At 37.6% G+C, this 15,123-nt stretch overlaps 2 protein-coding genes across 2 annotated transcripts; both read right to left on the bottom strand.

Moving 5' to 3' along the window:
• Nucleotides 1-1,590: 1,590 nt before the first annotated feature.
• LOC128740717 (DNA-directed RNA polymerase II subunit RPB1-like) lies at nt 1,591-5,576 on the bottom strand. Its single transcript, XM_053836282.1, has 3 exons — nt 5,522-5,576; nt 4,165-5,460; nt 1,591-1,724 (listed from the first exon to the last, which is right to left on the bottom strand). Exons 1-3 carry the CDS (start codon nt 5,574-5,576, stop codon nt 1,591-1,593), a joined length of 1,485 nt encoding a protein of 494 aa, XP_053692257.1.
• Nucleotides 5,577-9,673: 4,097 nt separating this feature from the next.
• On the bottom strand, nt 9,674-10,522 carry LOC128740716 (salivary glue protein Sgs-3-like). The gene is made up of 3 exons (XM_053836281.1): nt 10,477-10,522; nt 9,935-10,213; nt 9,674-9,867 (listed from the first exon to the last, which is right to left on the bottom strand). Exons 1-3 carry the CDS (start codon nt 10,520-10,522, stop codon nt 9,674-9,676), a joined length of 519 nt encoding a protein of 172 aa, XP_053692256.1.
• Between the last annotated feature and the right edge of the window lie 4,601 nt (nt 10,523-15,123).

Here is a 15,123-nt window from a genome sequence, read left to right as displayed (position 1 = left end):
AGAATTTCTTCTATGGTGAATTGAGACCCCTCCCCACTTTAGGAGGGGGGCTCCCATACAAATGAAATACAAATTTTCTCATAACTCGAGAAATAATCAAGGAAATAGAACCAAATTTGGCATGTGGGGGGTTTTGGAGGCAGGAATTTTTTTAATGATGGTTTGAGACCCCTCACCCCTGTGGTAGGGGAATAAGGACTCTCATACAAATAAAACAGAAATTTTAGCGTAACTCAAAAACTAATCGAACTCGAGAAATTTTAGACTCTTTCATAAAACATTAATCAATAACAAGACCACCAAAAACTATCAATAGTAACATTAGATAATTCAGCGCGAGACGACCACAGGCCGTGAGTGTTGCCGGCGACCTGCCGTCGGAAGCGCCGGCCACTGCAGGGGGCAGCCCCCCGTAGAGATCACCTCTATCTAGGTTTATTTATTGTCCTAGATCTACTGACCTCTATTACTTTCCTTCAGTTGGGTCACCCCTGTGAAATGGTACTTTCTACGAAAAGATTTTTCGTGAAATGGTACATCCCGCGTAAGGTTTTTCGCGAAATGGTATTCTGTAAAACTCTATATTCCGCGTTATGGCCAACCGAGAATTAGTGTTCCGGAAAATGGTATTCGGCAAAATGGTTTGTAATGATGGCGAATATTTAAATGCTATCCGCTTTATTTTATCAGGCTAAGCAATGCAATGGGAGGAGTTGTTTTCTACTTTACTGTGAGGAAAATTTGTATATTAAAACACCCATGAACTCCCCAGAAACTTGCAAACTCGAGATTGTGACAAAGGTCATCCGAGATTCACGATTTATGTACAACACAGTTTAATTTGTGGCAATACGAAGTTTGTTGGGTCAGCTAGTCTTATATAAATTAAAAAAAAGTTTTAAAAAAACTTCAAATTTTTTTAAACAGATGCTCCGGCTTCTCAAATTTTATTGGATTTTCAATCTGTACGTTTGCGTTAACCACAAAAAGTCAAAAAAATTGGGTCCAAAATTATTCCATTTATTTGTCTTATTGCAGTAACCAGTACTTCATTTAAGCTCTTTTGGAATAAAATTATTGACTTAATTTTTTTTCTGTAAACAGTTTTCCAATCTGCTGTTGATCCAGAGAGCAACTTTTATATGAAATTTTCAAGCTAGGCATCTTTTGCCTATATTTAAGCGAAAAACTATTTATTTATGAAAGTATCATGGAAATTGTGATTATAGTTATCGAAATGGTTTAATTTCATTTTTATTATTAATATTGCTAAACTACTTATTTTAAAAAATTATTTGTTTAATAACACAATTGATATTATTTCACTACATTACTTTTTTAAGGTATCCGTCGGTTATTTCCTATAACTCGTTTATAGATAAGATATTTTTATATATCGAAAAACTACTGATGGCAAGTCACATTAGACTGGAATTACCATTCGTGACATTGGAAACCATTTTTATTAAATTTTGTACAACTTTCCACTTTTTTTTTTCAATAAAACACATTCCCAATCTAAGTTAGCAAATTATTTTTCTTTTCGCGATTTGGCAGCAATACTAGCATACAATATTTTCATACGCAACTTTATCTATTACATAAACTCCATGAGCAAAGGGAGCACCTCTCGTACGGCTGGTTATTATTAATAATCGTGCAAGTTTCTGCAGCTGATTGGCCTCGTATGCTGCATCCACGGTCTGTAACAAGGCGATTATTTACTGTAATGGAACAAAAAATATTTTATTACTGATCTTGGTAAGAAAGCCGAACACAAATCTCGAAACTGGGCTAGCTAGCTTTTTAAAGATAATGAAAATTTCAAAATATATTTAGAGTTATAAACTGTTTCACCGGGGAATATTGTATATTAACGCTCTGCCCAACGTAAGTCCATAGAATCCTACCGAAAGCAGCAATCAATTGATGCATTTTGTCAAGCATACTTTGAACAGTAAGAACAAATTGTGAATGTTATCAATCTGCTTTTCCACATTCCAAAGATAAGAAATGCAAAACAATAAGTAGAGTGACGTCGTTTAAATAAAATTTCCGCAAAAAACGGTTTAATAATGTGTTACCTTGCCTTCTGTACAATGAATTGCAATTTCGTTCATACTTGTAAAACCCTTCAAAACGTGTCATTCTCATTGATCATGTCACGTACAATGGCAATTGAATTATCTCGTATTTGACCCATGCGTTTTTTTAAATTCGAACGCATAACAAAATGGCGGACATTCAAATATAAAAGTAAGGTTTTTAGTCGAAAAATTGGGTTTGAACATTTCTAAAAAATACAAACATTGCAATATCGAAAAAAGAATGGGTCAAACACTAGATAATTTGGTTGGCTTTCACACAAAAAAAGAATCATGAGAATTGATTGAACCGTTCTTGAGATATTTATGGTACCGACTTTGAAAACCTGGTTTCGAATAAAAAACGGCATTGAAGTTTTTATTCGCAGTGTAATCGCTCCAGACATGCGCGGTACAAATGGCTGTAACTTTGTCAATTTTTAGAATTCATCGAAACGACTATCGAGACGACTTTCGAGTAAAGAGACAAACACCATTGACGACGCAGCTCGTTTGCGGTTGGCGCACGGAAAGCCGATAATCGTTAAAATGAAATAATTAGGCTGATATTCTGAAGATGACTGAATAGGAAATCAGTAAGCCGAAACGTAAAGAAAAGGGGAAGTTTTTTCATCGTATTCACCGAAAAATATCAATTTTAAATTGCACACATAATTGACCGGTGACTCAAAAATTCAAATAAGTGAACTTATTAGAAGCAACTCCAACTCTCTAGGTACATTCTACAGTATCTCTGACATCCATTCTAAGTACAGTATCTCTGACTGTGTGTTGAAGAGTGAGTTGAAAAAATAGGCTGTGAGAAACGTTCGAAACGACCCAGCAATCATTTCAGCTAGCTTAGACTCATGGGCTTTCGCTCGGAGACTTGTCACAACTGAAGCGATTGAGTGGGCCGTGAACAGCTTCTCTCCATACAAATCTCCTGGAACAGTTGGATCAACTCAACTCAACCCAACTCAATGGCGTGAAATAACCCTTAAGTTTATTCCTAAAGGTGGACTCGCGCCATACGAGCAAGCAAAAAGCTTTAGACCAATCAGTCTAACGCCTTTTGTGCATAAATCACTTTAGCTGATTGTTACACACTTAACAAAAAGCACCGAATTCGGTAAAATCTTACCGAATTCTAAACAGCTGAACGTTCGGTAAAAATTTCGATGGTGCCAATCGACGTTTACAGATCATTAGTAATGTTTGGTGCAATTGCAAATTTTACCGAACGTTCAGCTGTTTAGATTTCGGTAAATTTTACCGAATCGTTTAAGTGTGTAACCACCATATCCACGAAACAAACTTAGTAGTTCCTCTTCATTCAGCACAACATGCTTATCAAAGTGGCAAGTCTACAACCACTTTATTACATGATGTGGTGAATAAAATTGAGGTTGCTTTTTCACAAAAGGAATCTTGCTTAGGAACTTTTTTGGATATTGAAGGCGCGTTTGATAGCGTATCTTTCGCTTCAATTTTGGAGGCTGCTCGTTATCATAATGTGCCTTCAATAATCATAAAGTGGACAGAACAAATGCTTGGTAACCGATTACTTTTTTCGTCGTTACGGCAAGCAAGCATTTGGAAGCAAAGTGTTTATGGGAGTCCACAAGATGGCGTTCTCTCGCCTCTTTTATGGAACCTTGTGGCGGATGTCCTACTGAGGAAACTCAATGGTCTAGATTATCCGTCATATGGTTTTGCGGATGATTATCTCATCCTAGTAGTTGGAAAGTGCATAAGTACATTATTTCACTTGATGCAGCAGGCACTACGCGTCGCGGAAACGTGGTGCCGAGAAACTGCACTTTCGGTAAATCCGAGTAAAACATCTATCATCTTATTTTCAAGACGTAGAAATACCAATGGAGCACGCGCTCTGCGCTCTTATGATTCGGATGTTGATATTGTGAACGAGGTGAAGTACGTGGGGTAGGGTCTCAACTCTAAGCTTGACTGGTCCACAAACCTTGATTTCCATAACTTCAAGTTCTGCGATCTTCCGGCTCATTTTGTACGAACGTTTTGAAAAATACCTATATAGCACACAGTGGATGATACTCACCGATTCGTTCCGTAACATGGCAAACATATACCGGCATCGGTAGGTGTTCTTTGCGAACGGGTGTACCAAATGTAGTTATTATCGGAGGAAACCCTGTTGACTGAGTTAGGATCGTAGGCCATGTAGTTTGCGGCGTCGTCAGAATGATGGGAGGCCAACTGTCTGACTGACCAGGCCATATCGTAGTAATTTGTGAAGAAGTCGGACCAGGAGCGGTTGTGAGCGGTGGAGTAATTATGGTTATATCCGAAGTTTGACCTGGCCAAATGGTAGTAATTTGCGAAGAAGTCGGTCCGGAAGCGGTTGTGAGCGGAGGAGTTAGTATGGTTTGACCGGGCCAAATGGTGGTAATTTGCGATGCACCGGGTAGGCTAGTGATTGGCACAGTGACCGTATTCGGTGCTGGCGAGCATGTCGCACACGTAGGCTCCGGGCTGGTAGGTAATGTGGGCGTAAACTCTGGGCTAGTTTCTGGTGCACATGTAGGACATATGGTGCTAGATGTCGTAAGTTCTGGGCCAGTTGGTAAAGTTGGAGTGAATTCAGGTGTGGTTGCCGCTTCTGTAGCGCATGTTGCGCATGTTGGCTCGAATGTGGTTGGTAAAGTTGGAGTAAATTCTGGAGTTGTTTCAGTCTCCGGAGCGCATGTTGCGCATGTTGGCTCGAATGTGGTTGGTAAAGTTGGAGTAAATTCTGGAGTTGTTTCAGTCTCCGGAGCGCATGTTGGACAAGTTGGTTCAAAAGTGGTTGGTAAGGTTGGAGTAAATTCTGGAGTTGTCTCAGTCTCTGGAGCGCATGTTGGACACGTTGGCTCGAATGTGGTTGGTAAAGTTGGAGTAAATTCTGGAGTTGTTTCAGTCTCTGGAGCGCATGTTGGACACGTTGGCTCGAATGTGGTTGGTAAAGTTGGAGTAAATTCTGGAGTTGTCTCAGTCTCTGGAGCGCATGTTGGACACGTTGGCTCGAATGTGGTTGGTAAAGTTGGAGTAAATTCTGGAGTTGTTTCAGTCTCTGGAGCGCATGTTGGACACGTTGGTTCAAAAGTGGTTGGTAAAGTTGGAGTGAATTCAGGCGTTGTTTCCGGTTCCGTGCCACATGTTGGGCATGTTGGTTCAAATGTGGTTGGCAAAGTTGGAGTAAACTCCGGAGTTGTATCAGTCGCTGGCTCACAGGTAGCACATGTTGGATCGGGGCTTGTTGGTAAAGTAGGAGTCGGATAGCTTTCTTCACACACTACAGCTATTGTAGGATTAAAATCACAATCCACACACTCATAGCACACCAGTTGTAGATTCACTACGATATTCAGTAGAACAAAGTATTAATTTTTAATAAGAAATAATGTAAAATTAATTACCTTTTTGAATTGCAAGAGCGAAAAGCAGTAACGTGATTGGAAATGCCATGGTCATCGTGAAAGACCGGAGAAAAATAAATCAAATGGCCTAAAAACGTAAGACATTCAAATTATATTCATGAGATTGACCATATCAGCCAAAAACTCTTATCGAGACATTGAGAAAAGTATCTATCTGATAGAGCCAATTCCTATGCAAATACACTTATCTTCGGCAACGCATGATTCAAATGTGCCGAACCTATACTAGAAAATCGTCACAGTATGAAGCTCCAAATCACTTTTGTTATTGCCACGGTTATATATAACTGTCGGAATCTGTTCAGCCGTAGTTGTTAGACCAGAATCAATACAGTGCGCTCTGATCGGTTAGTCATCACTTCACCTGTCACGCATATTAATTACGAAAAATCGCTCGAACGGCTTCATCTGACATCATGACTAAAATTGCTTCTAATTTTTGGGCCAGCAAAATGTAGCAATAACAATATTTACTTAAAAATGCAAATGCAAAGTTGAATTCCAAATAGCTTTGTTCGTGCTGATTAGTTTGATCTAACCCTAGTAACATTTTTGTTGTGTAATAGCTAATCTAGCACTTGTTCCACGGGAATTAGCTGTACAATAGTTTAATAAGCTATTATACAACAAAAATGTTACTTGGGAAATTACATAAACATTATGATGAGTTTCTCAAAAATCTCTAGATCTATTTTTATACCATATATATTTTGAAAGTTTTGATAACCTTTGACCTGTTTGTTAGAACACTTGAGAAAAGTACAACGCGGAATCAAAAAAATTTTTTTTTGCAATTATGCGCAATTGGAAAGAGATTATAAAATATTACTTATTGGTGAATCAATTTGAGGTAGATGACCGCTGATCGCTTCCGCGAGGATAAAAGATTACCTTCCACGCACCGAATGAAAACCGCAGCCGCAGCGATGTCGAGCATAAAGATAAGACAACACATTTATACGCGATAGAGACTTAGAAATCAGTATCATATCTCCCCTAGTTAGTCATATCGAAATTGTCGCAAAGAATGTGATTTGAAGCGAAACGGTCATCGTGACAAAAGGGAACCCCAAGTTGCGCGGTGGGTGTTGAAGTATCCCAAAATTTGAACCGCAGCGTATTGAATATTATCTTGAAAAGTCAATTTGTACTTTGGAATGCAAGTAGCGGTGATGAAGAACCAATCGAAGCCCCACAAAAAATCGGTTTATCTTTCGAATATTTATTTAGGCTTCATGCATTTCTCAATAACTTGCACTGGCATGCCCAGGTTGAGGCACACTGGGACACGTGCCCCACTTTACCAATAAAACTAAATGTAGCAGAAAATAATTTCTCAAAGTGTAACCAGGAATTCCGGGGTTTTTAATTTAACCACCCAATATTTTTGCGATAAATAAATTATTTATGTAAAATTAAATCCAGCATTAAATTCGTGTTCGAGTTACATCATTTCAAATCCAATTTGAAATTTTAATTCAAGTTCAATTTTGGATTCTACCTAAAGTCCAACATCAAACGAAAATTCAAGTTCAAGTTCGAATTCAATTTCAAGTCCAATGTCTAGTTTAATTTGTCCAATCTGAAGTTGTGTTTGGTCATAGCATGAATTGTACGGTCGATGCTTTTGTCTGGTTTATGTCTGTGCTTGGCGTAGGGGTAATTTATAACTATCAAAACTATCAAAAAAGTCTGTTTAAATTAAATATATTCAAGACTCAGGGAGAATTCTTCGATAAAAAATCGAGATATTCTTTCGTTGTATAGTTTAATTTCAAAAATCGTTTTTTTTTTCAAATAGGAGCAAATACGGGTAAAGGGATAAATTGTAATTTTTTCTAAAGAGCTGTTTTACTATTCAAGATAAACGAAGAAACTATCTATAGGTTTGTTTGGCTTTGTAAGCGTCCTCGGCCTCCAAAATTGCTTTGAAACCGGTTGTAGAGAAAAAGTTCAAAGCTTCGATCAAAAAAGTACACTTCACGTATAGATGGCATGAAATATTAAAAGCACGGGCTAACCTAAAGCTGCCGCACACTGTTATTAACAGGCTGAACTTCGCGTGTGAAGGCTTCCATAAAAGTACTAATAAATTATGTGAGCCTATTGATAATCGCAAGCTCGCTCGACATGTTCGTCATGCGGGCATTTAAAAATGCATCCATTAAGTATTAAGACAAAAGAGACTTACTTGTTTTGGATTACACAGCATTCGCGTTTGGTAAAAGTGACGTACTACAAACCTAGTAAGTGTAGCTTTAATGATTCCGTCACCTAATTTTCATGGCTGACCTCATTATAAAGGTCAAGACAATAAACATGAGGTTGGTTCAATCACTCCCTCTTCCAACCGCTTGTACATCTGGTTTCGTTCTGGAAATTCTCGTATTTAATCTATAATTGACCTGATACTACCATATTTTGAATTGGTTATATTATCGGGGGAGGATGGGGCATCCTATATCATATTAATAGGTTTGGCAAAAACGTGTAATATGTGTTGTTTACCTAATTGCGGTTATAGCCGGTAGCATGTAATTCGAACAGAGAGAAAGTGGTCAAACGATGGCTAGTATCCGAACCTGTCCATCTGTTTTTATTTGGCAGACGTTGCAATCAGCTGTCATATTACAGAGCAATTACGGTACTAATGCTACCTAACCTATTGATTTTAACATTTACTTTTAATTTTGTTATATACTTAGGATGCGGCTAAATTATTATTTCGCTTCCTACCTGAAATACAAACATGTAAGTTTGGCTCATGTTAGTCTGCTAGCCACAGATTTCGCGTAATGTTTCCAATGAAAATTTTTGTTCCAATCATGGTTTATGATTTTAATGAAGGGTTTAAGATGCTCAATTTCAATGTGCTAATCCATGTTTTCGTTACCTCTACTTTCGTTACCTCTGCTTAGTAATTAGTGTCATTAGGGGTATTCACGTAGCGCTTGCTATGTTACGTATATGGTGTATTCCTTGTATATACTGCCGCTATTCGCATAACAGTCCCAGTTTCTATGAAGATGGAACCGTTATGCCATTAGCGCAGTATAAATACGCAATACAACGTATACGCAACATAGCAAGCGCTACGTGAATCTCCCTATTATTTTAATCATTAAGACCATTGAATCTTGTATGTTTATTTACCATGCAATACAATACAAAAAATAACTTGATCATCTACGTATACTTAGATTTCAAAATTAAATTCATACAATCACCAAATAATTGCTTTGTTGTCATGAAATAGCTCATTATTTGTTTTTTTTTTTTTGTAAACCCAACAACCAACAAAACAAATATGCAAGCAAGGTATTACCAGGTATTACCCACTGGCGAGGTACCGTGACATTTTTCTTCTCGAAACATGACAAAATAGTGCGTAGCCTCAAAATAAGAAGTTTTATAATTTAAATACAGCAACTCAACTCATTGTAGAAAAGATGAGGGAGCTATCAAACAATTTTATTATTTTCAATACATAATGTTTTGAACAAGTAATTTTGGAATAAAATTACAGTTCAAACAAATTTTATCATTTTGTTTGACGGTTGGAAACCGCAACCAAAAAATAATTATCAGCAGCTATGTGTCGTTTAACATCTGACATTAAGATTAGTAGCTGATAAGGAATGTGATTTATATGATAACAGTCGCGAACGTAGTCTCTAATCCTTTTGGTTTTACTTGCCGTCCAGCAAATATGTGTAACTCTGATTGACGAACCATATCGTGATGGACCATCAATCAACTGACGTTAGGGAAAATAAACATCGCGTGGGAGTGCTGATACGCGGGCAGTTACGCGACTTACGGTTACTTACAGAAGTAACTTCCAGAATCAATAATAATTAATTAATATAAAAATTAAAATTTGGTTTTATTAGAATAACATCGGCAGAAGAAGAAACTACTCATATGTCTAAGAATAAAACAATGAAATGACACATTTTACTAGAGGCTTTGCTCGGATAATAAACTAGACTAGAGGACAGTACTAAATATGAGCATTCGGACAATTTGCTTTATTAGTAACAATAGACGTATCTATCAAGTAACATTCACGTTCACACAGACGAAGGAGATTGACACACGTTAATGCTTAGCAGTGAAAAGTTCTTCGATTTACAACAACTTCAACGCGATAAGCAGTGCTGTCAGTAGGGTGACGATTGATAGGGTAACTCCGCTCGCACTGTTGCAACCAGCCCAATTGCAAACACGACAATAACCAACGGGATTGATTCCACTATTCAAATTACGACAGGTGGTGGTCTCATCCGTGTCGAAGACGGTACAACCGCGCTGAATGGATAGATCTGTGAATTACAAACAATATGTTAAAATACTTGATCTAAAGTTACGCTCTATGAAAAAACTACTTACTAGGAAGCTCGCGAACAAAACATTGGTGAGTTTGTGTCTGTCGTTTCCTTCGTCCGATTGGTGGCGGGGTAAGGATAGGACCGTCAGTTGGTGGGGCGGCAACTGTGGTGGTAGTGACCCCGGGTGCAAGAGTAGTTTGCTCACCTGGGGGCGTAATCACTGTGGGGGGAAAACTGGTGGTGGTGGTTGTGTCTGTTGTTGGACATGCTACCTGCGCTGCTGAAGTATCGAATGGATCCGGACAATCGTTGCACACGAAACAGGTGAGCTGGGCTTGACCTTATTTTAAATAATATAAAGCAAAATCACCGAAATGTGGTTAGTTAAGTTGCTAACTATATCTTCTCATGCTTTCTGAATGATTCATTTCACACCACGTAAGCACTATTATCAAGCAAAGAGCCAAAAAACACTGTTGTTAAACAAAATAAATTTTTTCTAATTGCTCCTAATGAGGACCATTATGATTCATGTTATTGAACAAACCGCTGAACTAGTATTTGAAATCCAACATGCAAATTAATGGAAAGATTTTGTCGCACCTTCGATGGCCAGTCCAAGCAGAAATAATCCAATCCACAGCTTCATTATCAGCAAATTATCACTCGTTCTCGTCCTTCACTTAAAACCCGTATCGCTGCTAAATCAAGACTGGCTCAGTAACTTCCTCTGTATCTAGTTTATATATCGATAATATTTAACTTTTCAGACCGCTTACCGTTTCCTTGATAAGCGTAACTGGACTCGCCACAGTAGCTCGGTGCAAATCCGATAATGGCAGGAGATAGATTCAATAGTCGAAAATATTTTGGTACATATGCGGCAAACTTCACTACCACAATAACCCTATGGTAATAGTACAGTTGTAGTGAATCCAGAATCAGTGCAGTACTTCGATGAAAACCGATAACGCGATAACCGATATCAGTTATATACAATCTAATGTTGATGATTCATCCTTCCGAATTGACGCTAGTAGTCTAGTAAGGATTTTCATGTTTGCAGGAAATTTGGCAATAAACCCGAACGGAATGACCTCAACTAGTACGATTATATGACATCAGCAAGAAAACCCTGAAAAAATAATTTAACTGCGTGCCAGACAGTACCGAAATTGGTTCACAACCAGATTAACCTTTCGATACATTGACTTTCTTTTTCAAACTTGTGTTTTCACAATCAGATATTATAGGTATTTGTAGGAAGATGATGTCAGATATATTCACTTTTCAGATTTGTAGGCCAGACCTACAAAACAATGATTACTGGAAGGATCGCAACAAGATAGAACCTTTTTTATTCGTACACCCAACTCCCCTTAAACCATTAAGTTAATGCTACCTTATTGCCAAAATTTTATACGATGAACTAGAACTCCTGCATGGGACTCGAACTGTCATGTACGCATGGGCTGAATTTATTGGTATTCAGATCTGAGCCAACAAAAACGCAAAATTAGATTCATTTAACGCAATCAATTTTCATAGCAATACCTAGGCTTTTCATAATCTTGCTTCCTCAAAATAGAACTCAGATACTTTCGTTATGCCACAAAATAGGTAAATATCAGATTATCCCAACTTTGGTATGGAGTGTGGAGTGGAGGTGTGGGGTGGAGGTGTGTTTCATTGATTAGTGGATGCTTGGCTTGATTATGAGGCCTTTTCTACACCAAATCCAATAAATCAGCTGCTGTTGATCATCTTTCGTAAAAAGCTAATGAAACTCCATGCGTGACCCAGAGTACGGAAGTTTTAACCTAGATTTCTCGTTTCCACTCGGCTAGTAATCTTTACGATTTTGGCCTATAATGACGACTCTATGTTTCAGTCATTGTTATGTAATCCGTTTCAAACAGCGCTCCGAATCATCAATTATTTGTTGTTTTTACTCCAATGTAGTGCGGCATGAACGCGGTGTCTTTTCTTTAAGATTTCTAGGATGCCAGCTGTCTCCTGCAACATCACTTGATGAACCATGCTCGATGGATAATCCAAACGAATCTGGCCGAAAAGGTATGGTTTGGAGTTTGGACCGAATGTTAACATTACATCAGCTTTTCAAAACTGCAACATAGCAACAAGCTGTTGTTAGATGAAAAGATTAAGATTAAATAATTGTGTAGAAATGTAAGACTATATTATACTTATCGACAAATTAGAAGTAGCATCTTTAAAAGGGTAAACCTTACGCTACTAGACAATAAAAGACAAACAAACAAACAAAAGTTATTCTTTCTGCAATAAACGAAATAGAGTAAGGCGGAGCACAAGTGCGAAACTTGAACACTGGCATGCCCAAATCAAAATAAAAGGTGGGGCACCGCCATTTCGACCTGAATCATCTAGTGTTACTATAAGTAGTTTTTGGTGGCCTTGATATTGACTAATCTTTTTGAGAGAGTCTAAACTTTCTCGAATTCGATTAGTTTTTGAGTTACGGAAAAATTTCTGTTTTATTTGTATAAGAGTCCTTCCCCCTACCACAGGGGTTAGGGGTCTCAAACCATCATAAAATAAATTCATGCCTCTGAAATCGCCCACAAGCCAAATTTGGTTCCATTTACTTAATAAGTTTTCGAGTTATAAGGAAATTCGTGTTTCATTTGTATGGGAATTCGCCATAGAAATAATTCCTACCTCCTCAAACCCCCACGTGCCAAATTTGGTTCCATTTGCTTGATTAGTTCTCGAGTTATGAGGAAATTTAAATTTCATTGGTGTGGGAGCCCCCATCCCCTTCTCTTAGAGGGATGAGGAGTCTCAGGACACCATAGTAAAAATTTCTACATCCAAAAACTCCACATGCCAAATTTGAATCCGTTTGCTTGATTAGTTCTCTAGTTATGCAGAAATTTCAGTTTCATTTGTATGGGAGCCCTCCCTCTTAGAGGGGGAGGGGTCTCTAATTAACATAAAAAACTTCCCCGTCCCCAAAAACCTCTGCATACAAATGTTCATGCCAATCGGTTCAGTAGTTTCCGAGTCTATAAGGAATATACAGACAGACAGACAGGCAGACAGAAAATCATTTTTATAGATTGGACTTCAAATTAAACTAGAATTTGCACTCCAAATTGGACTGAAAATTAGACATGGAAAAGGACTTGAAATGAGGCAATGGAATTGAACTTGAAAAAGGACTTATTAGACTGAAATAAGAGTTAAAATAGAACTAAAAATTGTAGTTAAAATTGGACTTTAAAGTCAAAAGTCATTCTTCGTCATTTTAAATACTTTTTGGATGGCCTACGCTGAGAATAGTCATGTTTTCAATAAGGACGTACAAAAGGAAAACAAACCGCTCACCTGATCACCTGAAATGCTGAAAAATGCCAGGTGTTACGGAGTTCCAGCCCCGCTACCTTCAACTTCAGGGAAAATAGATTCCAGCGGACTGGATCACGACAAACCACTGCACAGTTGGGCTTTTTGTGCAAAAAAGTCCTTTATCTCAATATCTCCAAACGCCGCTGGGCTAGGATCTATCTTTTGATATCAATAGAAAGATATTTTTATGGAGATTCCAATGGTATGGTCTTTGCTTACGGCATGCACCTTTTTCCAGCAGTTTTGGCCAAATGTAGGGGACTTTACCGTACTTTTCTAGGAATGCAGAGATATATTGATCAATAACGCTGGAACCCACCGGGATAAAACCTATCTTTTTTCATCACAAGAGAGCTAACTTTATGTAAATTCCGATGGCAGGATATTTGAATGCGTCAAAATTAGTCATTTTACCCCAATTTTCTAAGTTAACGCTGCCAAATTAAGGTAGCATGATCTTTATTTGACCAAAACTAAAAGAAACAAACAGGTGCTGTGAACAAACACCAAACTATTCGAAAGCATGTAAAATTTTTTTGTTATGGTGCAAAAGTATTTAATTTATCCCAGCGGAATCCACAGATATTTACGTTTATTGATAATAATTGATAAAACTAGCTGGGTTAAATTACCGCTTATTTGATCAAAACAATAAGAATCAACCATGTTTCGTAAGCAACTACTATGCCATCAGTTTCCTCTTGATGAAAGCTTATTTATGGCAAAAACCATTCGATTTTATCTCAGCAGAGTCCGGAGATATGGACTTTTACAACTCTCCATGTCAAGAAAAGTAGGGTAAAATGCCCTTCTTTTGGCAAAAACTACTGAAAATGGATACGTGCGTAAACAAGCATCGCACCATTGGAATCCTTATAAAAATATCTTTCTTTTGACATCAAAAGATTGATCCTAGTCCAGTATCATTTTGAAATATAGAGATAAAGGACTTTTTTTCGAAAAAATCTGTGACATTCTGTTAGCCAAAATTGTGAACTTTGATTCGCTAACACTGTCAAACGCTTGCATAAGAATTTCAGACTTTCAACGCCCACCCAATGGAAATGGAACACACCAATCGAATCAGTCTCTAGATACTTCCATTTCCAATCAAGCCCGATTATGACCCTCAGTAAATGGGTTGGCATGATGTACCGTCCGGCGTATCAGCAGATTCACTGATTCTGAGGTCACAAAAGCAGGATAAACAAAGCGATAACACATGATGGATCAGATTTTGTAAAGTCGTAGGAGCGTTATCGTCCGATAAGATACCACGAAATTTAGCGAAAATAAAACAGCTCAAAATTTGTGTGGTCGTACCTTGGTAAAAGTGCAATTTTATTATTCTCATTTCTGTTTACCGGCGCTATTGTTACTGCTGGGTGTCTAACATAATTGTGGGTCGTATATGTGTGAAATTTGCTGTATTTGAGATTATTGTTGTTATTTTTGTTACAGGAAAAATTTTGTGTTCTTTTACTTGAAATAACTGTCAGTGAAATGTAAGTGTGTAGATTAGTTGTAACGTACCTTTCAAGAATAATCATAATATAAAGTTTGCTTATACATAAACTGCTACTTCTCCGTTCGAGATTCACTAACCATAATTGCATTATTTGTCAGTTGTTGCTAAGTGTGTTGCATATTGTTAGTGATAATGTTAATCATGATAGAAAGGCTAAGAAAAATCACTGACTTGCAAACAAATGCTTATTACCTATTGCTTGATTTGCGCTCTAGTTTGAGTATGTTTCAAAAATTGATTAAGTTGTAGTTTGATTAAAGTTAGCGGTTTGTATTATAATTCAATAGCATAACATATTTGCTGTAGTTGCGAAGAAGAAAATCAAATTATTT

The sequence above is a fragment of the Sabethes cyaneus genome, chromosome 3 (genome assembly GCF_943734655.1).
Source record: "Sabethes cyaneus chromosome 3, idSabCyanKW18_F2, whole genome shotgun sequence".
Classification (NCBI taxonomy): Eukaryota; Metazoa; Arthropoda; class Insecta; order Diptera; family Culicidae; genus Sabethes; species Sabethes cyaneus.
The sequence above is the reverse complement of the archived record's forward strand: the minus strand, read 5'-3'. Positions and strand labels throughout refer to the sequence as shown.